Consider the following 25,907-nt stretch of genomic DNA (forward strand, 5'->3'; position numbering starts at 1 on the left):
TTTGCTACAACTGAACAATTACTCGGCCCCCGCCACCACCCCAACCTCAGCTCTGTTTGTCTCTAAGGCTACTCTTCTACAAATTGATTTTTCCTTTTACAATATTTCTCATTCACAGCCACAACTCTTCTTCTGGTAGCTGGCTGTTTCATTTCTTCCATCTCTGCTGATATGAATTCACTTACCTCTAAATCCCTTCATTTTTTCTCCTTTAATTCCCAACCTTTTGTCTGGTTGTAATCTAACATTTCACTAAGATTTAAAATAGTGTGTGCTGTCCACAGTCCAATGTTTTCTTTTGTAATAATTTGAATATGCTTTCATGTCACATTAAGGAAGAAGTGCAGAATATGTCTGATCCTCAAATTCCACTGACAAATCACTTTACAGGCTTTCTCCTGCACTTTTCTTTTAACATAAGATTAAATTTAAAAGCATTGTAATTTGGGAATATTCTGTTTGTAATGTTTCTGCAAAGTTGTTGGTTTGCTGAATTTGACTGTATCTGAACTTACTATGATCAAGCAATGTTATGGCATCAGTGTCATTCTAGTGCTGTTACCTAAGGAGTGTTAATTTGTAATTTTATTCAGAATAATTGCAATGAAAATATTGTAAGCTGTGGGCTTCTAAATTCAATCGAAGCAGCAGTTACAGTGCAACATACTGCCTTAAGTTACTTCAAGTGGATGGGCAGCTCATCTCTACAACAGGGGCGGGATTCTCCAACCCCCCGCCGGGTCGGAGAATCGCTGGGGGGCGGCGTGAATCTCACCATCACCGGCTGCCGAATTCTCCGGCGCCGAGGATTTGGCAGGGGCGGGAATTGCACCGCGCCGGTCGGCAGCCGCTGGCAGCGCCCTCCCGGCGATTCTCCGGCCCGCGATGGGCCGAGTGGCCGCCCGTTTTTTGTCGGTCTCACTGGCGTAAATTAGAGTAGGTACTTACCGGCGGGACCTGGCGGTGCAGGCAGGGTCCTCGGGGGGGGGGGGGGGGGGGGGGGGGGCGCGGGGGGATCTGGCCCCGGGAGATCCCCCCATGGTGGCCTGGCCCGTGATTGGGGCCCACCGATCCGCGGGCGGGCCTGTGCCGTGGAGGCACTCTGTTCCTCTGCGTCGGCTGCTGTGGTCCTCCGCCATGGTCGACGCGGAGATGATCCCCACTGCGCATGCGCTGGGATGCCACCAGCACACGCTGGCGCTCCCGCGCATGCGCCAACTCATGCCGGCCGGCGGAGACCCTTCGGCGCCGGTTGCCGTGGCGCCAAGCCCTTTCCCCGCCGGCCGGCGTGGTGCAACCACTCCGGGGCCAGCCTAGCCCCTGAAAATGCGGAGGATTCTGCACCTTTGGGGCGACCCGACACCGGAGTGGTTCACGCCACTCTTCGGCGCCGGGATCCCTCCCGCCCCGCCGGGTAGGGGAGAATCCTGCCCCTGTTTAATCCTCCTCTGACATCCTTCATGTTAGAGAAACTGATCTGTCATGCTGCACAAGTACTATCTCTGTCTTATTATAAATACCAATCTAGAAAGCCTGATATAAATTGTGGCACAAGAAGTAGGCTAATGTGGAAATGAAGTGTGTGGCATAATCAGACCTTTTAATGTATAATTAACAGGTGTCCTTGGTGTTGTTCACAGTAAGTCAAGGGATGGTCTATTTTATAATAATGAAGACATTTGATCTGTAGGGAATACAAGAAGCCAAATTTAATTTTTATTAAGTGTGATTGGGATTAAATCCCACAACTCAATCCTTTATTATGTTAAACCCATAAACGAATGTCCTTTTTTATACAGATATGTTCATTTACCTCTATATTTAACTTATCCCATTACACTAAGTTGAAAATACAAGTAAAATGATTTGCAAGATGTACTGTGTGAAGTTCTGTCAATTCTTTACAGAAAGGATGCAAGAGCACTAGTGATGGTGCAGATTTATGACAATATTGCCAGGACTGAAAAAGTGCAGTTATGAGGAAAGAGTGGATATGTTGTGGTTGTTCTCCTTGGAACAGAGGCAACTGGGGAGATTTGACTGAGAAATACAAAACATTGAATCTAGCTCGCCCGTCAATGATTCTGCTCCCACTCCCTTTTGAGGAAAAGAGTTCCAGAGATTCATGAAAACAATTCTTCTCATCTCTGTCTTCAATGAGCGATCGCTTGTTTTTAAACAGTGACCCTCTAGTTCCAGATGACAAGAGGAAGCATTCATCCTGTTAATCTATGTCAGAATCTTAAAGCTTTCGATCAAGTTGCCTCTTACTCTTCTAAACGCTCATGAGTATAAACCTAACCTCTCCAACCTTTTCTCATAAGCCAACCTGCCCATTCCTGGTATTAGTCTAGTAACTCTGAATTGCATCTAACGCATTTACATCTATCCTTAAATATGGAAACCAACAGTGTACACAATATTTCAGGTGTGATCTCACCAATGTCCTGTACAACTGAAGCATAACATCCATACTTTTATAATTAATTCCCCTCACAATAAATAATAACATTCTATTAGCTTTCCTAATTACTTTCTGTAGCTGTATACTAGCCTTTTGTGATTCATGCACTCGAACACCCAGATCCCTCTGCACCTCGGAGCTCTGCAATTTCTCACCCATTTAGATAATAAGCTTTAAATTCTTCCTGCCAAAATAGATATTTTTACTTTTCCCCACATTATGGGCGCGATTCTCCGCTCCCGCGACTAAGTGCCCAGGCTGTCGTGAACGCCGTCGAGTTTCACGACGGCGTGAAACGGCCCCGATTGCGATCGATTCAGGGCCCGAAAATGGGGTAGGAGCAGGCCCGCGAGGAACCCCGGTCGGGGGGCGTGGCGCAAAAGCAGCATCGTAAGCGCGCGATGCCCGAATGACGCAGCGCAGCGCCATAATTGGCGCGATCCGCACACGGAAGGACCCAGGAGGAGGAGAAGGAGGAGAGATGGCTGAGCCCCGACGAGCCGCACCGAGGTTCCGGGACACGGACGTGGACACTCTCCTCGATGAGGTTGAAAACCGAAGGGCCACCCTCTGCCCAAGACGTGGGCATCGCCAGCTGTCCAGCACGGTGAGGCGCGGTTGGCGTGACGTTGGCACCGCTGTGAGTGCTGTGGGACACAACCCCCGGTCCCGGGAGCAGTGTAGGAAGAAGCTGCATGACCTCACTCGGGCTGCCAAGGTAAGTGCCATGAGGGTGCCAGAGCCAACACGACAATGCCGCCGCGCTCCGGGCCCTGGCCGAGACTCACCATGCCATGGCCCGGTCCCAGCAGGCGATTGCACAGTCCCAGCAGTCAGTCGCGGAGAGCATAGACCGCCTGGAGCACGTGATGGATGGCGTAGCGCACTCACTGGTTGAGATAGCACAGTCCCTGGCAGGAATGTCACACTCCCTGGGCCCGTCTCTGCAAACATTCGGACCGTGGTTCGATACCGCTGCAGGCCTCCAGGACTGGCAGTGCTAGGTGTCGGTGGTGCGACGGAGCATGTCTCTGATCGCACCTCCATCCCACAGTGAGGCCCGGGGGCCACCGGGCTCCCCGATGGAGGAGGAGGTTCTGGGGCCCGTCCCGGTGCCTCCAGCAAGGGACGTCCCTGAACACTCGGCCTCCCCCGGTTCCGTCCCTGGCGCATCTGGTGGGCACGCCATCCAGCACGCCCGCTGAGCAGCCTGGCCCATTGAAGCCGGGCCGCCACAGGAAACGACGGGGAGCCATGTCGCATGGCGTAATTCTCAGCCGTCTGCCTCCACTCCTGCTGCCCCCTCTGGGGAGACACCTAGACGTAGTGGTAGTGAGACCAGTAAGGCAAAAAAGTTAGGAACATAATAAGTTGGCACGGGTGCAGGGCACAGTTTAGTTGTAGGGGGTAGAGCATCTGTAGTGAATGTCACAATTAAATTCACTGTTGCACTTAACCTGTAAGACTCTGTGCTATGTCCGGTGCCAGGGGGCTCGTGAGGGTGACCGAGTGGTGCTGTGGTTAACGAGCGGTTCAACGTCGGTGCCGGATGTGCTGTCCCTTTCCCCCCCTGCCTCCCAAAATTGGACACCGTAGTCCTCGGCACTCCGACGCCAGCTACCCCACACGGGCACGTGATGAAATGTCCGTGACAAAGGCTGTGACCACCGGAGTGCATGGTTCAGCTATAGCCATGAGTCACACCTTGGCTGGTGAATCTGAGCTCTCAGCTCATCGCAGAGCGGGCTGTCATCATTCAACATGGCACTGATCACAACCGCTTACACCATCATCAATGTTGTGCAAACCCGTAGTGCCGCAGTGATAAGGTGATGTGGAATTGGTGCCGTGAACGCGGTGCGGGGGGGTGCTGTGTGGTGCCCGTGTGCAGGACTGACAGTGCAAGTGGCAGTGTTCAGCGAATCCCTCCCCCACGGTGCGTGAACCATGCGGCCACCAACACGTCGCAGACCCGCTGTCCTCGACGGTGCCGTCGTGCAGCCTCCTGGACGTAACCAGCACCCGGGCAGTGTCTGTGTCCTGTGCCCCTCCCCCCACCCTGATGCATGCCATCCTCCTCTTCCTCCTCCCCTTCGTTTGCGTTGGCTCCGGTGCCGTCGGGTCCTCCCTCCGACTCCTCCACCAGGGCATCTCCCCTCTGCATGGCAATGTTGTACAGCGCACAGCAGACCACAACTGTGCGGCCGACCCTGTCGGGCCGGTACTGCAGGGCCCCTCCGGAGCAGTCCAGGCATCTGAATCGCTTCTTCAGCAGGCCGAAGCACCGCTCCACCACACCCCTGGTTGCTGCATGGGCCTCGTTGTATAGGCTCTCCGCGTTGGTCTGAGGCCTCCGTATTGGCGTCATCAGCCATGACCTCAACGGATAGCTCCTGTCGCCCAGCAACCAGCCCCACAGCCGGGGTGGGCATCTGTCGAACATTGCGGAGATGAACGACTGTGCCAGAATGTAGGCGTCATGCACACTTCTTGTGCACGTGCATGATCTTCATGTGGGGGTCGCAGACCACCTGAATGTTCATGGAGATTGCGCCCTTCCTGTTCATGAACACTTCCCTGTTGTCTGCAGGTGGGCGCATGGGGACGTGCACACCATCGATGACACCCTGGACCATCGGTATCCCGGCCACCTTGGCGAATCCACGTGCCCGTGCTTCCTGCTGTGCTCGGTCCTCAGGGAATTTAATGCTCCTGTCCGCGATGGCGTACAAGGCGTCGGTCACGGCCCTGATGCATCTGAGGACCGATGCCTGTGAGATCCCGGATAGGTCCCAGCTCGGCGCCTGGAAGGAACCGGTTTAGGACCACCGTCACCTTGACGGAGACTGGTATAACGTGTCCTCCACCCGTTCCAAGTGGTGCGAGATGTGCCATGAGGTGGCATATATGTGCGACCGTCTCCTTGCTGAACCGTAGTCTCCTCCTGCATGTAATGTCCGGTAGGGCCTCGAACGACATTCTGTCACGGTACACCCTCGGCCTTGCTGGACGCCTGTGGTGTCCTGGCACCACCATCAGTGGCTCCCCCCCCCCCCCCCCCCCCAAGCACTTCAATATCAGTGCCCGCTTCCTGTGCATTCCTCGCCGTCTGGCGGTCAATGTTCCCCATGTCATCCCCCTGGACATTCCGGGCCTGCGGCCTGCGCGGCGATGATGGGCCACTCCGCGGCCATCCCCTCTGCTGCAGCAGCAACCGCTGCATCTGCAGTCACTGTGGGCCGTCGGAGTCTACGCTGCCGGATGGCCACCTGCAGTGCTGCGGCTGCAACCACGGCAGTGAACATCGCTGTCTGGTTGGCATACATGGTGACCTGCAGGAGGGTGGTGGGGGGGCAGAGAAACGACATGTTACACGGAGGTTCTTCCACACCTCGCCAGCCGGGTTGCACAGGATACCTGTGTGCCCCGGTGGCCTGGTCGCGCTGCAGATACGCAGCCAGCCTAACACCTGGTCACTGTCTGCGTCCAACGGTCACTTCACACCGTCCTCCTCACCAGTGTGACAGTCGCCTGTGCCCATCAGCCACAAGACAACCTGCGGCCGTGTCCTCATCACCGTCCTGCCATATCAGGGCGGCTGACATGTGGCATCCGCGGATGGATGACACCCTCCACACACTCCCTCACCCCCCTCCCACTTCCGCTCCCTCCCTCCCCCCCTCTCACCTCCCAACTCCACTCCCTCCCTCACCCACCTCCGCTCCCTCCCTCCCCCCCCCCCCCCCCCCCCCTCCCACCACCCAACTCCACTCCCTCCCTCACCCCCCCTCCCACTTCCACTCCCCCCCCCCCCCCCCCCCTACACCTCCCGTTGGCCGCAGCGTTCTCGGGGAAGCCGACCCGGTCTGCAGGAGCTCCGGAACAGTCCGCTCACCTCCTCACTGCTCAGCGTCAGCCAGCACAACTGGCTAACGACTTTATTTAGCAGGTGTGAACGGCGATGGCGTGAACTAGGGTCACGCCGTCGGGACTTCGGCCCATTTGGGCCGGAGAATGGCAGGGGTAGTGGAGAATCGCCATTTTGGGTGTTTCGGGCGATTCTCCGGCCTGCGCTGCGCAGAACTCAACGGGGCCGATCTCGGCGCTTGGGTGAATCGCGGGAGGGTGTCAGACCGGCGTCATGTGGAAAAATGGCGCGGCAGGCGATATTCCCAACCGGCGCGGCATCGGGGAATCGTGCCCTTTATTCCATTTGCCAGAGTATTGCCCACTCATTTAACCTATCACTGATCCTTTGTAGCCTCCTTAAGTTCTCTACACAATTTACTTTCCTATCTATCTTTGTGTCTTCAGAAACTTTAGCAGCCAAACCTTTAATCCCTTCAACAAAGTCATTTATATAAACTGTAAATGTTGAGGCCCCAGCATTGATGCCTGTGATACACCACTTGTCACATCCTACCAACCAGATTAGGACTCATTTATGCCAACTGTAGAACATAGAACATAGAACAATACAGCGCAGTACAGGCCCTTCGGCCCACGATGTTGCACCGAAACAAAAGCCATCTAACCTACACTATACCATTATCATCCATATGTTTATCCAATAAACTTTTAAATGCCCTCAATGTTGGCGAGTTCACGACTGTAGCAGGTAGGGCATTCCACGGCCTCACTACTCTTTGCGTAAAGAACCTACCTCTGACCTCTGTCCTATATCTATTACCCCTCAGTTTAAAGCTATGTCCCCTCGTGCCAGCCATTTCCATCCGCGGTAGAAGGCTCTCACTGTCCACCCTATCCAACCCCCTGATCATTTTGTATGCCTCTATTAAGTCTCCTCTTAACCTTCTTCTCTCCAACGAAAACAACCTCAAGTCCATCAGCCTTTCCTCATAAGATTTTCCCTCCATACCAGGCAACATCCTGGTAAATCTCCTCTGCACCCGCTCCAAAGCCTCCATGTCCTTCCTATAATGCGGTGACCAGAACTGTACGCAATACTCCAAATGCGGCCGTACCAGAGTTCTGTACAGCTGCAACATGACCTCCTGACTCCGGAACTCAATCCCTCTACCAATAAAGGCCAACACTCCATAGGCCTTCTTCACCACCCTATCAACCTGGGTGGCAACTTTCAGGAATCTATGTACATGGACACCTAGATCCCTCTGCTCATCCACACTTTCAAGAACTTTACCATTAGCCAAATATTCCACATTCCTGTTATTCCTTCCAAAGTGAATCACCTCACACTTCTCTACATTAAACTCCATTTGCCACCTCTCAGCCCAGCTCTGCAGCTTATCTATATCCCTCTGTAACCTGCTACATCCTTCCACACTATCGACAACACCACCGACTTTAGTATCGTCTGCAAATTTACTCACCCACCCTTCTGCGCCTTCCTCTAGGTCATTGATAAACTGTGTTTCCTGTTGGCTCGCCAATCTCCAATCCATGCAAAAAATATCCCCCGCACTTCATGAGCTTTTATTTTCTGCGATAACCTTGGATGTGGCACCTCATCAAATGCCTGGAAATCTAAGTACAGTGCATCCACCAGTTCTCCTTTCTACACTGCACATGTAAGAAGTCTGACAACACCAGGTTAAAGTCCAACAGGTTTGTTTCAAATACTAGCTTTCGGAGCACTGCTCCTTCCTCAGGTGAATGAAGAGGTATGTTCCAGAAACATATATATATAGACATTTAACCTGGTGTTGTAAGACTTCTTACTGTGCTCACCCCAGTCCAACGCCGGCATCTCCACATCACTGCACATGTGACTCCTTCAAATAACTCAAATGAATTGATTAAGCATGATTTCCCTTTCACAAAACCATGTTGACTCTGCCCATTTGTCATGAATTGTTTGAAGTACCCTGCTTATTACATCTTTAATAATGGCTTCTAACATTTTCCCTATGACAGAATTTAGGCTAACTGGCTGTAGTTTCCTGCTTTCTGTCTTCCTCCCTTTTTGAAAAAAGGAGTAACATTGTGAGGCGGCCTGGATAGAGTTCATGGGCAAGGCCTATTTACTTTAGCAGAGAAATCAGTGACTGGGACATAGATTTAAAGTGATTGATAGAAAGATTAGAGGGGAGATGAAATTCTTTTTCACCCAGAGGGTTGTAGGCATATGGAACCTACTGCCTGAGGCAGTAGAGGCAGAAACTCTCAACTCATTTCAAAGGCGTCTGGATATATCCCTGAAGTGCAGTAATCCGCAGGGCAACAAACCAAATGCTGGAAAGTGGGATTAGGCTAGATGGCTCATTTTCCTGCCGTGCAGACACGATGGGCCAAGTGTCCTCTTTCTTTGCTAGAAACCTTCTATGATTCTTTTGGTCATACAAAACTTGAGCATTGCTAAAAAATATAAGACATTTTTCTGTCAGAGCTATTCGTCTTGCATGCCCTGATGAGTGCGAGACGACAAGCTTTGACAAAAAATGTATTTTTTTCAGCGGTATTCTATGAATCTGTTCTATGATTGGAGTTTGATATCTGGGACATTTACTGAGTACTGACTTGGAAAAGAACTTTGTCCTTTCTCCAGGTTGTGATTTGACCAGATCATACATAAATTGTGAGGTGAGATAATTTTAAACATTCTGAGGCTGTCTATAGACATCCTGCGATGCCTTGGATATGCTTGGAGGGAGTAGAACTGGAGTACTTGGCAGTGGATCGGTCCAAAAAGGAGGTTCAATAATAACAAGTGGAGAGGCTGAGGCCAGGTGCAGCAGGAATTAAAAGTTTCTGCTTAAAGAAGCAGCATATAAAATATGTGAGTAGCAAACTTCATGGAACTGGACCTATATGCTATAATGACAGAGATATGGTGAAGAAAGTGTGGTCTGTTTGAAGTTTGAGGCCAGTGATCTGTCAATAATGTGGTTTGTACGTTGTAAACGGAGGTGACTCCCAGCGAAAACAATTGCAAAGTAGTAGATTGTGACTCTGCAAAATGTTTTAATAAAAAGTGGTAACAAATCAACACAGCAGTAGATGCTGAGGGTTAAAAATGTTTTAACAGCTGAGTAAGCAGTAGGCCTTCACCCACTGCTATCCAGAAGTGGAATAACTGGTCCTTTGAAGTTTGGCATTCCGTGCTGTGATCTATTTTTGATACAACTGGCTGCACTGGATTGCTGTGACTCAGTGTGCTGCTTGTCAGCTGATACTGATACTGTGATGTAAGAGGAAATGCAAAGCATAGAACACCCAAACTTTTACCTGCTAAAACAGGATGGTAAGGTGTTTGAATTTTATTTCCCATTCTTTCTCTTTCTCTTTCTCTCTCTCTCTCTCCCTCTGTTCTCTTTTTCTCTCATTGGTAATAGTCCATCAGCTTCTCCATGCTTCAGTATTCTGTTATAATTGCAATCACTTGAAACGATGTTGACAAAGTTCTGGATTACTTTTGAAGTCAAAGGCCTTCAAATTAAGCATGGCATATTCACAGTAAGGTTGTGTCGATGTTTTTCAATGAGCTCAGCTGGTAAAAATAGAAACAAGGGCAGTATTTTTGTGGTATTTTTGACAGGCATGTGTTGAATCGGTACAAAAGAAATTCTCTCAAAGGATGTATGCTTACCGGGAAGACTGTAATTGAATGCCAGTTAAAATGTAATCCTTTATAATGCTAATTTATGTATTTTATAACTTAGTGATAAAGGTAATAAAGTAACTAACTCTACATAGCATTTTCCCTTTTATTTTAGGGTTCTTAGAATTTAGGATTGCTGCAAGCTTTAGGTATCTGAACAGCTGGTCTTGTAAATGGCATGTTTTGTGTAATTGTCTCGTGTCGTCCTCCAGTTGTACGGAGGCTACTTTGTTCCATCAATTATTCTTTTACCACGCTGAATGTTTGAAATACCTGTGTGATATCTCTATTTTGGGCGATCTCTACCTATTGCGTTAACATTCAAATCACATTACAAAATACTTAAATGTTCAGTCAAGTACTTAAGATTTTTAAGAAACTATAATTAAGTTCCATAAGAGTATAACATATATATGAGGGTATAAATATATGATATGCATCTATTACAGAAGTCTGTTTTGCTTGACATTCAGACTTGTACTTTGCAGATGTACAAATGCTGGATTCAGCTTTCAAATATAATGGCATTTCTCCCTTGAGAAATTAGCAAAATAAATAATTCTTGTAATAAAATACTTCAGTATGTTTGTGTGTTATTCATGTGACAGATTTGAATTATACTTGTAAAGTACCACCTTGCCACTATTATCAGTAAGATTCCTCAGGAACATTTTTCTTCAGTGACAACAAGTTATCATAGGTTAAGACTTTTAAGACATGTGTCCAAACAACATTCATTGTTCTGAGCCTCTTGGTATGTATTGCTTGACTTCCTCCAGATGATGCGTGAAATCCAGGAGAAAGTGAGAGGTTAATTTCTGCAAAAAGGACTAAAGTTGCAGTATAGACCGTATAGAGAGGACAGGCATACACCAATCTGCACTTGCACCCCCCCCCCCCCCCCCCCAAAACCCCCAGACCGGACTTGTAGCAAGGTTGGTAACTCCTTTTTTAATGGATTGGATTGGATTGGTTTGTTTATTGTCACGTGTACCAAGGAACAGTGAAAAGTATTTTTCTGTGAGCAGATCATTAAGTACATGGGAAGAAAAGGGAATAAATGAAAATATGATAATAGGGCAACACAAGGTATACAATGTAACTACATAAGCACCGGCATTGGATGAAGCATACAGGGTGTAGTGTTAATGAGGTCAGTCCATAAGAGGGTCATTTAGGAGTCTGGTAACAGCGGGGAAGAAGCTGTTTTTGAGTCTGTTCGTGCGTGTTCTCAGACTTCTGTATCTCCTGCCTGATGGAAGAAGTTGGAAGAGTGAGTAAGCCAGGTGGGAGGGGTCTTTGATTATGCTGCCCGCTTTCCCCAGGCAGCGGGAGGTGTAGATGGAGTCAATGGATGGGAGGCAGGTTTGTGTGATGGACTGGGCGGTATTCACGACTCTCTGAAGTTTCTTGGGGTCCTGGGCCGAGCAGTTGCCATACCAGGCTGTGATGAAGCCAGATAGAATGCTTTCTAAGGTGCATCTGTAAAAGTTGGTAAGGGTTAATGTGGACATGCCGAATTTCCTTAGTTTCCTGAGGAAGTATAGGCGCTGCTGTGCTTTCTTGGTGGTAGTGTCGACGTGGGTGGACCAGGACAGATTTTTGGAGATGTGTGGAATAGTGGAAACGATATAAATTTAAATATAAATATAAATTCCTTCAACTTTACACAGTCGAATAATAGTAGGAATCCAGCAACTTGGCATAGTCCAAAAATATTACAAATCTTACAACTTGTCGTATTGCGCCAGGACTTTGATTCATCAACTAAGCTTCCCCCAACTTGGCGTAGTTCGGCAAGTTAAGATCCCTTCAAATGAAAGATTCTTTACAATTGGCGAGTTAGCCAGGAGTTAACATTCTTTCAAATACAAGATTCCAACATGCACCCCTAGGAATTTGAAACTGCTAACCATCTCCACCTCGGCCCGTTGATGCTGTCAGAGGTGTTTACAGTACTTTGCTTCCTGAAGTCAATGACCAGCTCTTTAGTTTTGCTGGCATTGAGGGAGAGATTGTTGTCGCTGCACCACTCCACTAGGTTCTCTATCTCCCTCCTGTATTCTGACTCGTCGTTATTCGAGATCCGGCCCACTATGGTCGTATCGTCAGCAAACTTGTAGATGGAGTTGGAACCAAATTTTTCCACGCAGTCGTGTGTGTACAGGGAGTAGAGTAGGGGGCTAAGTATGCAGCCTTGTGGGGCCCTGGTATTGAGGACTATTGTGGAGGACGTGTTGTTGTTCATTCTTACTGATTGTGGTCTGTGGGTCAGAAAATCGAGGATCCAGTTGCAGAGTGGGGAGCCAAGTCCTAGATTTTGGAGCTTTGATATGAGCTTGGCTGGGATTATGGTGAAGGCGGAGCTGTAGTCAATAAATAGGAGTCTGATGTTGGTGTCCTTGTTGTCGCGATGCTCTAGGGATGAGTGTGGAGCCAGGGAAATGGCATCTGCTGTGGACCGGTTGCGACGGTATGCGAATTGCAGTGGATCAAGGCGTTCTGAGAGTATGGAGGTGATGCGCTTCATGATCAACCTCTCAAAGCACTTCATTACGACAGAAGTCAGGGCCACCGGACGTTAGTCATTGAGGCACATTGCCTGGCACTACTTTGGCACCGGTATAATGGCGGTCTTCTTGAAGCAGGTGGGGACCTCGGAGTGGTGTAGGGACAGATTAAAGATGTCCGCCTCTGCCAGCTGGTCCACGCAGGCTCTGAGTGCACGACCAAGGATCCCGTCCGGGCCCGCGCCTTCCAAGGGTTCACTTTCAGGAAGGCCGATCTGACTGCGGAAGCTGCGATGGTGGGTATGTGTGAGTTATGGGCTGCTGGGGCTCCTGACAGCGGATTGTTGGTTACCCGCTCGAACTGAGCATAGAATGCATTGAGTTCATCGGGGAGCGGTGCGCTGCTGCCGGAGATGCTGCTCGGCTTCGCTTTGTAGCCCGTTATGTTGTTTAGTCCTTGCCACAATCGCCAAGAGTCTGTTTGTGACTCTAGCTTGGTTTGATATTCTCTCTTGGCATCTTGGATGGGTTTGCGGAGGTCATAGATTATCATTGAATTTACAGTGCAGAAGGAGGCCATTCGGCCCATCGAGTCTGCACTGGATCTTGGAAAGAGCACCCTACCCAAGGTCAACACCTCCACCCCATCCCCCCAACCGCACAACCCAGCAACCCCACCCAACACTAAGGGCAATTTTGGACACTAAGGGCAATTTACCATGGCCAATCCACCTAACCTGCACATCTTTGGACTGTGGGAGGAAACCGGAGCACCCGGAGGAAACCCACGCACACACTGGGAGGATGTGCAGTCTCCGCACAGACAGTGGCCCAAGCCGGAATCGAACCCGGGACCCTGGAGCTGTGAAGCAATTGTGCTATCCACAATGCTACCGTGCTGTCCAGGTCGTACCTGGATTTCTTTTATAGGTCAGGATCGTCTGACTTGAACGCCTCAGATCTGTCCTTAATTTCCAAAAGACAGTATCCACCAAAGAGAGAATATGCAAATCCTTGGTTAGGCCACCATTAGAATATTGTGTCTGGTTCTGGCCCCCACACTTCAGGAAAGCTGTGAGGTTCCTTGAGTTTAGGCAGAGGTTTGCTATAATGGTCCCAGCAATGAGAATTTGGCCACAGTTAGATTGGAGAAGCTGAGGTTGTTCACAGAGCAAAGGAGATTGAGGGGAGATTTGATAGAAGTGTACAAGATTATTGCAGGTTTAGATAAGGTAGACAAAGAAAAGCTGTTGCTTTAGTTGATGGTATAAAGGAGTAGGGCACAGCAATTTACGATTTTGGGCAAGAAATACAGGGGAATTGTGAGGAAGAACAGTTTAATGCAGGAAGCACTAATAGAACATAGAACATTACAGCGCAGTACAGGCCCTTCGGCCCTCGATGTTGCGCCGACCTGTGAAACCACTCTAAAGCCCATCTACCCTATTCCCTTATCGTCCATATGTCTATCCAATGCCCTTAGTGCTGGCGAGTCCACTACTGTTGCAGGCAGGGCATTCCATACCCTTACTACTCTCTGAGTAAAGAACCTACCTCTGACATCTGCCTTATATCTATCTCCCCTCAATTTAAAGCTATGTCCCCTCGTGCTAGACAGCACCATCCGAGGAAGAAGGGTCTCACTGTCCACCCTATCCAATCCCCTGATCATCTTGTATGCCTCAATTAAGTCACCTCTTAACCTTCTCTCTAACGAAAACAGCCTCAGGTCCCTCAGCCTTTCCTCATAAGTTCTTCCCTCCATACCAGGCAACATTCTGGTAAATCTCCTCTGCACCCTTTCCAATGCTTCCACATCCTTCCTATAATGTGGTGACCAGAATTGTACGCAGTACTCCAAATGTGGCCGCACCAGAGTTTTGTACAGCTGCAACATGACCTCATGGCTCCAAAACTCAATCCCTCTACCAATAAAAACTAACACACCGTACGACCTGGATGGTCGAAGTGAAGATTTTGAATGATTTCAGAATGAATTTGAATAGGCATTTGATAGAAATAAAGTTGCAGAGCTACTGAGCTAGAGTGGAGGAATAAGACTGACTGGACTTTTTCTGCAGTGAGCCAATGTGGACTTGATGAACCGAGTAGCCTCCTGTGCTGTAATGACTCTTAAGTGGGCAGATAGGAAAATGCAACCTCAGTGGACTTCATAAGATTTTGGATTCTCAATTTAAACACTTTGCATTGGGTAAAGTCATTACTAAAACACTAATGAAATGTATCCTGTCCTGATTGCCGATGGGTTTAATTCCAGGAACAATTCTATAGTACCTTATCACTCTGGAAAATGCCACAACCAGTACTTGAAATGCAGTCACTATATGTACAATCATTTTACACTTCATGAGATTCTACAGATAGCATTGAGATGATTAACCATGTAGTGTGATTTTGGGGTGCAAGTTCAGAAAATAATTTGTTCCGGGGCACTGGGAGAATCATTGCTTAGAGAATATCTATTTGGAGAGACCGACCTCAGTTTAACTTCTCATTTTATGCGTGATACCCCTGAATTGCTGCACTGAATGTTAGTCTAGTTTATTGATTCAAGGCTTGGTGAGGGAACTAAATGCATAACCTTCTGAATCTGCGGGATGATTGCTGCCAATTCAGCCAAGCTCTTGATACTTGTGCAATAGCTATTTCTTGTGTTACTATTCGTAAGGATTTATCTTGAGAAATATGTAAATTCACTGTCACTTGCTTTTATTGAGCATCACTTTCTTGATTTTTCAGCTGAGGGTGAAAGGCAGATCTGTGCTGTTATGCCCCTTGTAAGTTTGATGATCAAGTCCTTTAAGTCAATTTGACAGTTTCTCTGTGCCATTTTTGGTATGTACTTTTGTTGTTACATACAAATAGTTTTAAAAGAACTCAACCCCCTTCCTGATTTATCATGGTTGCTCCACCTGACTCTTGTGTTAGGAATCTATGCTACATTTTCTCGTCAACTAGTAAAGAGATTTGTACAGAAACAGGCCCCTCCATATGAGGAGTCTTATAGGGATCTTTTTTAAACCTCTTTGTATGTGGAAATTGAGGATGAGGAATTTTACAATGAAGGTAGGTAATGTAATATTCTACAAATTCAGATTATATGGTAGTCAAGTATGCTATCGTATCTGAAATATATTTTAAATTTGACTACATCTATGTAGACTGATTTGAATGAAAATGTATGCTTTGATCTATGTTCCTTTTGCCAATAAATGTTTCACGCTAAATAGAATAGAATTTCATTTGACCAAAATCATATGTTGTACCATGTGCAGTAAATATTATCACTTGTTACCACACTCCGTACTTGTTCTTCATAAATCTTTAAGAATTTTTTTCAAATGTTTAAGTCGGTTTTGATCATTGTATTTTCCTTTTTCCCTTAGAGTTCTGGAATTGAGACCTTAGTTGAGGAGCTTTGTTCCAAATTGAAAGAATTACAGAATAAGCAAAAAGGTATGTTTATTTCAAATTTTGAGTACTTGCTGTTGCAGCTGTTAGAAAACTACAATAAAGGGTAGGCAACAAAGGCCTGAATCCAAAATGTCACATGGCAAACTTACTTTTGGCAGAGTTGCAGAATACGTCTGAAAACCTTTAGAGTCTGCTGCAAAACTAACAAGGGTATTTTCCTTTAGTAATGTTCAAATATTCATGTATTCACAAAAGAAAATATTTGTTGAAGTATTATCATCAACCCTGTTTGGCTAACCAGATTTTCAAAGATATTTAAATGTAAACTTTATATTGCATAAACAATTGGATGTATTCTTATTGATTTAATTATGTTCTGATAAATACTCATCATCATTATTGCTGTTCAGATTTATAGGGAAGGCATGCACATGATCCTATGGAATTGTTATTTCCAGTGTTTGGTTGGCTGTCCGTGGAGCATAATGAGCTGGTTAGAAGATAGTTCTCTCCATTAAATAAGCTCCATCAAAACCAACTCATTTTTAAAAACCAATAGATGGGCTGAAACATACTACCTATCATCGTATGATAAAGAATAAGTTATATAGTTCAGTGGCATACATTTCCTCCTTGTCAAGTTTCAAGATTTGTGACCCAGTTCTCCAAAGAAAGGATTTGTAAATGATTACATTTGAAACAAGAGCATTTGCACAAATTCTTAGGAAGGACTGAGACAAAAGATGGTTAACATGACAACGAGGTGAGCCTTGAAATTGTTTCCCCAAAGGCTGAAAGACATAAGGAATAGGAGCAAGAACAGACCACTCAGTATCTTGGAGCCTGCATTGGGCATTCAATAATATCTAGACTAATAATATACAGTACCTCCATTCCTCCACCTATTCCCATATTGTTTGATTCCCTTAATATCCAAAAATGTATTGATATCTGTCTTAAACATTCTCAATGACTAAAACACATAATCTTTTGGTTTAGAGAATTCCAAAGATTTGCCACACTTTTGTGTGTAGAAATGTTATTCTCTTCTCAGTCCAAAATAGCTGAGCCCTTATGAGTAGAGTAAGAAGTCTTACAACACCAGGTTAGCTCCGAACGCTAGTGATTCTAAACAAACATGTTGGACTTTAACCTGGTGTTGTAAGACTTCTTACTGTGCTCACCCCAGTCCAATGCCGGCATCTCCACATCATGCCCTTATTCTGAGACTGTGGCCCCTAGTTCTGGACTGCCCAGTGACTACCCTGTCAAGCTCTTTGATGCTTTTGAATTTTGCACCAATATCAAATTGTTCTGTGATCTAAATTAATTCCTGCTTATTTCTATCTGCACCATCATAATGTTTGTCATTTAAAATATATTAACCGTGACTCCTCCACCACCAGTCTTTTTTGCAAGAAGAGGAAGTTTAGCTCTGAGAGTGTCTCTCTTTGTAGATTAAACTCCCTAAGTCCTAAAGCCATTACTTGATTCTGATACTTATTTTTTACCCATGCATGCTGTGTAATTAACACTGCTTTCCTTTCCATGTTTACTGAATTGATCTGGGTATAATCATCCTACTGTCTCTCACAGTGCACCCTCTGGGTACTAATCTTGTCAGCCTCCTTCACATCACATTAACTACCCTCCCACCACTAACCTTATGGTCTCCACCAGCAGATGAGGGATCATAACGTCTCTTGACATCTCCTTCCAGAACCTCTGTTCATTAGTAAACAAAGTTCATTTTGTTAATGGAGAAGGCTCATGGGGGATGTCAGACCACCTTACTGCCTAACGCCCACATCACGTTTCTGACACCCTCTGCTTTGCTCACTTAGCCTGATTTATGGGTTGCATCTGGTTTAGCCATTAATCAGCATATTTTGGCTGGCCACTAGCGCATGCTTAGTATTTTTACTTTTGAAAATCAAATTAAATAGAAATGCCAAAAAATCGCACACTTTAGTGAAATCCCTAAAATAAATGCGAGAATGCTTAAATATAACCGTTTCTTGAGCTGTTTCTCGGTTCTGTCCTCAAGAATCTCTGTTTTGTTTAGGTTTTCCTCTGTATAGTTTTGATTATTATTTTCTGTGCTGTTTGGGCAGATTTCATTTTACTGCTATCACTGTCCCTAGAATTTGGATAGTTTAAAAAAAGGAGAACCTATCAATTGAATTAAGATATATCATCATTTTGTCAGAAATACATAATAATAATCGCTTATTATCACAAGTAGGCTTCAAAGAACTTCCTGGAACAATCCCTCGTCGCCACATTCCGGCACCTGTTCGGGGAGGCCGGTACGGGAATTGAACCCGCACTGCTGGCCTTGTTCAGCATTACAAGTCAGCTATTTAGCCCACTGTGCTAAACCAGCCCTAACTAACAGTATGCCTATGTTAGTTAAAATATGTTTATTTAAGAACTTATTTTACTGTAGTTTATGAATATTGTACACTAAGAGAACTTGAAGCAGCAGAAGCATTGTGTACAGCTTCAATGTTCCTGTGTGGCACCACACACAAATATAAGAAGGTCTGCTTCTTGCTCTTCATAATTGTCAAAAGTTTCCATTTGCTATTTTACAAAAAAATCTTGTGAACCCTGGTGCAGTAATGGTGTTTAAGTTAAACTTGTTGACTTGATTAGACTCAATACTCTATTTTGACTTATGTCTTTATCCATTTATTTACAATGTTTTATCCATTTATTTACAATGTTTTATCCATTTATTTACAATGCTTGAGTTCAGAATCTATGTGGTGTCTTATTAAAGTTACGGAGTGAATTCAGAAGCAATTAAGAAGACATGATGACTCTCTTAAAGTTGTTCGAAATATTAATACAAATGTCATTGTTTATACCATCTGCTTCTGTTACATCCTACTGAATTCCCTTACATACTTCCCTTTAATGCAGGAAACGTAGTGAAGCAAATAGCAATCATCCATATAAGAGCAACTTGAATTTATTTTTCTATTCCTTCTTTTCTCTTCCCAAATTTCAGAAGAAAAGCAAGGTAGTAAGAAAGTAGAAGGATCTCAATCTCCTGAAATCATAGAATCTCCTTCCACCAAGGATCAGGTAGAAATGTAAGTATGAACTGTTTTAGAATGCACAAGACATTTCAGGACACATTCTTTTTTAAATAATCTTTATTGTCACAAGTAGGCTTACATTAACACTGCAATGAAGTTACTGTGAAAAGCCCCTAGTCGCCACATTTTACGGGTACACAGAGGGAGAATTCAGAATGTCCAAATTTCCTAACAGCACGTCGTTTGGGACTTGTGGGGGAAACCGGAGCACCCGGAGGAAACCCACGCAGACACGGGGAGAACATGCAGACTCCACACAGACCTAAGCCTGGAATTGAACCTGGGACCTTGGAGCTGCGAAGCAACAGTGCTACCCACTGTGCACATTCTGACTTTCCATTTGCTGTTATTTTTCTTTCAATACAATTAGTGTTTCTAACTTTGTTGCGACAGACTCCTGTGGTACATGCTGTCCATTATCTCCTCGAAAGACCAACAATGCCTGTACATCATGGGTCGTCACTGGCGTCCCCCTCTGGGTTCCTCCATGGCCTGATGGGCGGCTGGGTCTTCAGGGTGTGCGATGGCCCCCTACACATGGGAGCCATCTCCAGCGTGCGTCAACGCTGCTGTCACCTTCTCCTGCTTCTGACTGCCTGGGCTGCCACCAGCACCGCAAGGGCAGCTCTTGCGGGACTGGGATAACCAGCCATATTTTGTATATCTGTAAGGACTTGGAGAAAGAGAGAGACCAACATTCAGTTAAGGCTTCCATCCCGTGACCCTCAACTCCTCCAAGCATTCCCCACCCTTATGTGTCCCGCCTTCTCTGAGTGCTATCACTAAGCCAGTTGTGCTGGAAAACCTCGCTCTGCATGCTCACCCCTGCCACAGCAGGAGCCCCTAGACCCCAGACCCTTGCCGGAAACATCAGGGAGATCATGATTGTCGGTCTCTCTCCTCCTCCTTTTTAACCGGCTCGCCCAGATCCGCCATGGACGCAACGCGGTGGTTAAATCGTGCCCAGAATGCTAATATTTAAAACTTTTTACGTAATCATTGAATTTAAAGTTAACAAATGTAAAATAATCTATACCAATGATTTGGAAATGGGGATTAAATGTAATACTTTGAAGTCTGCAGGTGGCACAAAACAAGGTGGAAGTGTGAGTTGTGAGGAGGGTGCAAAGATGCTGCATGGGGCTTTGGAGGTGCTCAGTGAGTGGGCAAAAATCTGGCAGATGGAATACAATGCAAAATTGGGTTATTCTCTTTGATTGGAAAATAGAAATACAGAGTATTTCCTAAATGGTGAGAGTATGGGAAGTGTTGAATTTCAAAGGGACTTGGGTGTGTCCTTGTACATGAGTCACTGAAGGCTGACATGCAGGTAGGTACAGCAAGTAATTAAGAATACAAATGGTATGCCAGCCTTTGTGTCAAGAGGATGTGCATGTAGGAGTAAAGATGTCTTACTGCAATTATACAGTAAGAAGTCTTACAACACCAGGTTAAAGTCCAACAGGTTTGTTTCGATGTCACTAGCTTTCGGAGCGCTGCTCCTTCCTCAGGTGAATGAAGAGGTATGTACCAGAAACATATATATAGACAGATTCAAAGATGCCAGACGATGCTTGGAATACAAGCATTAGCAGGTGGTTAAATCTTTACAGACCCAGAGATGGGGTCTGGCATCTTTGAATCTGTCTTATATATATGTTTCTGGAACATATCTCTTCATTCACCTGAGGAAGGAGCAGCGTTCCGAAAGCTAGTGTCATCGAAACAAACCTGTTGGACTTTAACCTGGTGTTGTAAGACTTCTTACTGTGCTCACCCCAGCCCAACGCCGGCATCTCCACATCATGGCAATTATACAGAACCATGGTGAGACAGCACCTGGAATATTTTGTGCAATTTTTCTCTTTAGTGAAGGAAAGATATACTTGCCAGAGAGGGTGTGCAACAAAGGTTCCCCAAATTAATTCCTGGGATGGAGGGATTGTCCTATGAGGAAAGATTAAATAGACTGGGCCTTTATTCTCTGGAGTTTCGAAGAATAAGAGGTGATCTCATTCAAACATACAAAATTCTTAAAAGGCTCAACAGGGTAGATGTTTCCCCTGGCTGGCTAAAACCAGGGGACACAGTCTCAGAATAAGGAGCAGGCCATTTAGGATGGAGATGAGGAGGAATTTCATCACTCTGAGGGTGCCAAGTCTTTGGCATTTCTTGCTCCAGAGGGCTGTGGAGGCTCAACCGTTGAGTATGTTCAAGATTGAGATTGATAGCTTTCTACAGATTAAAAATATCAGGGGATTCTGGGATAGTGCAAGAAAATGGTGTTAAGTAGAATATCAACCATTGAATGGTGCCATGGGTGTAAAGGGGTGAATGGCCCCCTCCAGCTCCTATTTCTTACATTGTGTAAAACATGGCATTCTCAGTAATTAAAAATGTTTATACGTCACCTAGTTCATTGAACTAATGTCCATTTTCTTTTTAGGTATTATGAAGCATTTCCACCTCTTTCTGAGAAGCCAATCTGTCTGCAAGAAATCATGACCGTGTGGAATAAGACCAAAGCTTGTTCATTTTCTGGTGGTTCTTCTTCATCTGCTGCTCCACAAACAAGCACTGATACATCCTCTCCAAAAGATTGCAATAGTGAAGGTGAAGGTACTAGAGGCCGAAGGAATGAGGCGTCCATCACTACAAGTAGTAGTCGTATGTTCAGAAGAAGTAAAAAAGAGAAAGAAAATAGGCACAACAACAGCTTGCCAGAACAGAAACCCACTACAGGAAAGAAACAGATCCGACATAGGTCAGAAGGAAAGATGCGCCCTCGTTCATGGTCCTCTGGCTCCAGTGAAGCAGGCTCAAGCTCAAGTGGGAACCAGTATGAGTTAAAAGGTCCCACCAAAGCTGTCAAAATCAGACATAAGATGAGAGAAACTGCTCGGAACAAAAAGGGGCGAAATGGACAAGTTAGGCTATCTTTGAAATCTGTTGACAGAGATGATCGAAAAAGCACCTGTGGAAGCAGCAGCAGTGGGCCTACCAAACAGCTGTGCAAAAAAGGAAAAAGGTTTATGAAAGAAACAAGAAGGAAAACAAATGATACAAAAGATCTTAGCAATGAAAGTGGAAGAGAACAGGAATTCAAAGAAGAACCATTGTGGTACACTGAACCAATCACAGAGTACTGGTTCCCTCCAAGTAGAAAAAGTAAGCTAGAAACTGCATACCGGAATAGTGTAGCTGCTAATGATAGTGAATCTTTGACTTTGGAAGAGCTTTCGGAGACGATGCAGGGTCTTTGTATTAGTAACAATAATTTCCAAACATACCTCGCAGCAGGTGCTTTCGTCGATGGTCACTTTGTTGAAATGCCTGCATTATTAGATGAGGCTAATGACCTCACTGGGACCTCAAGCTGTTCTAATCCCAAGGACAGTGATATTTTAGATGATATGCATCTATCTGAATTTACTCACTTCTATGAAGTGGATATTCATCAATCCATATTGGATCCTAGTGCCTCAAATTCATTGCAAGGAGAGAGTCGAATTTTAAGCATGATTCGACGGAAAAGTATAGAGCAAACTGATTTTGAGGCAGACTGTTGTATAGTGTTAGATGGACTACAGTTGACAAGGGAAAGTGCAATATGGACAGATTCACAAGCTTCTCTTGACGCAGAAGGATTATTCTTAAATGATCTTGCAAATATAGCTCAATTTTGGGAGTGCTGTAGCTCTGATGAAGCAGAAGGGGAAAGCTTTGCTGGGGATTCCCCCATTACGCTTTCTCCCATTGTGGATAATACAGTGTGTGATGCAAGTAGTAGTACTGGCAATCAAGAAGAACACTTTTCAGAAACAAATGAAGGGTCTGGTTTAAACTCCACTTGTTTTTCTCTGTTTGAAGTGCAATATGATAACTCTACTTCACCATTCTGTTTTGATGGACTTAGCCTGGGAAATCAGAATAGTGATGTTGGAGGCTGGGCAGATTTGCCAGGAAAATCACAGTCTCGTTTGCTTATATGGACCAAAAATAGTGCCTTTGATGAAAATGACCACTGCTCAAATCTTTCAACACGAACCTGCAGCCCATGGTCACATTCTGAAGAAACACGTTCCGATAATGAAACCTCCTTTGGTATTCAGATGGAGGAGTCCACTAAATTCAATGCAGAAGAGATTGATTGTATAGTCCCTGGCATTTCGTCCAGCGTTCTTGATGAAGACCTTTTAGATTTATTGCATGAGGACACTCATTCACAAACAGATGGAGCTTTACGAAATATAACAAGCATGACTTTTAAACAGAAATCTAAGCTGGAGTCGGTGTGTGGAATTCAGTTGGAAGAAGAAGAAAATAAGGAATATGAAACTGTGGAAACTTTTGCTGAACAGATGGCCAGTCATGGGGATACCTATGGCTCAGAAGTTATAAAGGACATTTGGACAGCCATAGCAGAAAATGACACTGAAACAACGCTAGATGTAGAACGATCAGAAGAGGATTTCTTTCCTGGTGAGGTGAATGGTTGCCATTGCTGTTGTTTAGATATGGCAACTAAACAGGACATCCTGCAGGAGCCTCATGAAAAGGCAGTGCAGCGGTCTGAGTATCACTTGTGGGAATGCCAGAAGGAAAACTTGGAGGCCCAAGCTGTTGCAACTGGGGAACTTGCAGAGATAGATGTAGGTGATTACACAGCACCATCTAAACCTTGGGATATTGGTGCTGACAAAGAAAGTGCTTTCATTCTTGGTGGCGTCTATGGAGAACTAAAAACATTTGACAGTTGTGGAGACTGGGGAGTAGTTCCCCCTGATCCTGCAAAAGGTACTTTATTGCAGTGTGCAGCATCAGATGTTGTGACCATAGCAGGTACAGATGTCTTCATGACTCCAGGTAGCAATTTTGCTCCTGGCCACAGACCGTTGTGGCGATCTTGTGCTTCGTTCACACCATGTGACCAGACGAGACAAGGCGATGATAGGTTAAATACTGAGTTCTCTTTCATCTTCCATGAAGATTTATTAGGGAATTGCAGTAATTATCAGGGTCAAGAGCCTGGTGTTGAGTATTCATTTTCCTCCTTTGACCTAAACAATCCTTTTTCACAAGTTCTTCATGTGGAATGTTCATTTGAACCTGAAAGGCTTGCAACGTTCAGTCCAAGCTTTAAGCCCAAATCTATACTGTGTTCAGACTCAGAAAGTGAAACATTTCATCCGAAAATATATAGTATTGACAAAACACAGTACCGGGCTATTCGAATCTCGCCACGGACTCATTTCCGACCTATATCTGCCTCTGAGCTTTCACCAGGCGGAGGAAGTGAGTCAGAATTTGAGTCAGAAAAGGAGGATGTTACTATTCCTGTCCTCTGCCAGACAGGTTTGTTTGAGGATCAACAGGCAGACTTAAAGCCATTGGAAGAAGATGCTGAGCGGGAAGGACATTATTATGGAAAGTCAGAGCTGGAATCGGGAAAATTCCTGCCCAGGTTAAAGAAAGCTGGAATGGAAAAGAGTGCTCAGACTTCACTGGATTCTCATGAAGGATCTGGTGGTCTTTTACAGCCAGAGCAGCAGTGTCCAGAATGTAATTTACAGGCATCAATGGAATGCACCACTGTGAATAGTTGTGAAATAGATGTCAAGCTGAAGGTACCATGTGATAAATTGGAAGCATTCCAGAATCGTCCAATAAACAGGAGCTTTTCTGGATTCAGTGAGGGCACTGGTGTTAGAGCAGCTTCACTACAAGATGTGAGTATCACTTTCTCTGTACATTTACAATTTGTGATTTCTTCTACATTGCAGGGAATAGTTTGCCAACAATGTTGCAGTAAGCTACTCTTTACTCCAATTTTTAGAGAAGTTATAATGAAATAATGTTTCAACCAGTTATTAATAATTATTCCATTGATCAGCTTAACTAGGTACGTTTTAAGACTCAATGAATCAAGATTACCTACACAATCATTGTTTAATATAAGCAGTGGGTTGCTTGTTGAATTGATCACAGCAAGTCAAAGGTTACACTATTGCAAAAGGGGTAACAGATTGTAGAAGTAAGGAGTGGGTACACAGGAGTTGGAAAAATGCTCCTAAGAGTTCTGCATTAGGAGTGACGTCATTTTTTTAATAACAGTTCCTGGAAAATGGCGGTTGCCTTATCCAACGCAGAAGAATATAAATACATTAGATAAGCAATTTGTGCCCCTCACAGTCCTGTAAACACATCTGTACATCTTACTAACTGATAGTAAATGGCTAACCATTCTTCTGCCTAGTTTAGGGTATGTGCTTTTATAGTAAGGACCAAGAAATATGGAACCTTTGTTTTAAAAAAACTACGTTAATGTATAATATATACAAAAATTATGTATTTACAGTTTTAATTACTGATTGTTCCCGTGAGTTAAATTACAGCAGAAAAGCATTTTTAAAAATGTCTGTAGTTTAGATCCCTGTGTATCCCATATATTACAAATTTCATTCAAAGTGGCTTTTAAACTTGAACCTTGAGGGTGAGACTGAGCTAACTTTGATCAAATACAAACAGTGATTTGTTCATTTAAATACATGACAACATGTTGAATGTAACTATCAATTCTGAAAATCCCAAACCAGCTACAGCAACCAGTAATCTGTCCATGGCATTGAATGTTCATAATGCAAACTGATTAAAAGCTTCACAGAAAAAAGTCCATCAGCTAAATTCCATAGTCAGAAAAGATTTCAGATTTCTAAACTTGTCTATCCAATAATAGTTTTATTTCAAATTAATTCAAGTGAGAGAAAAAGAGCTTTTTGATGTAATTATATGGCTATTGTATCACTCCT

At 45.1% G+C, this 25,907-nt stretch overlaps 1 protein-coding gene across 2 annotated transcripts in view; it reads left to right on the forward strand.

Moving 5' to 3' along the window:
• kiaa0232 (KIAA0232 ortholog) overlaps positions 1-25,907 on the forward strand; it is a 112,264-nt gene that overhangs the window by 67,901 nt on the left and 18,456 nt on the right. For both annotated transcript variants that reach the window (XM_072495555.1, XM_072495557.1), the window contains exons 4-6: positions 15,964-16,033; positions 19,008-19,092; positions 21,545-24,827. In XM_072495555.1, coding sequence (XP_072351656.1) covers positions 15,964-16,033; positions 19,008-19,092; positions 21,545-24,827 — 3,438 coding nt within the window. The remainder of the gene's footprint in view (positions 1-15,963; positions 16,034-19,007; positions 19,093-21,544; positions 24,828-25,907) is intronic.

This window comes from Scyliorhinus torazame, chromosome 3, assembly GCF_047496885.1.
Source record: "Scyliorhinus torazame isolate Kashiwa2021f chromosome 3, sScyTor2.1, whole genome shotgun sequence".
Classification (NCBI taxonomy): domain Eukaryota; kingdom Metazoa; phylum Chordata; class Chondrichthyes; order Carcharhiniformes; family Scyliorhinidae; genus Scyliorhinus; species Scyliorhinus torazame.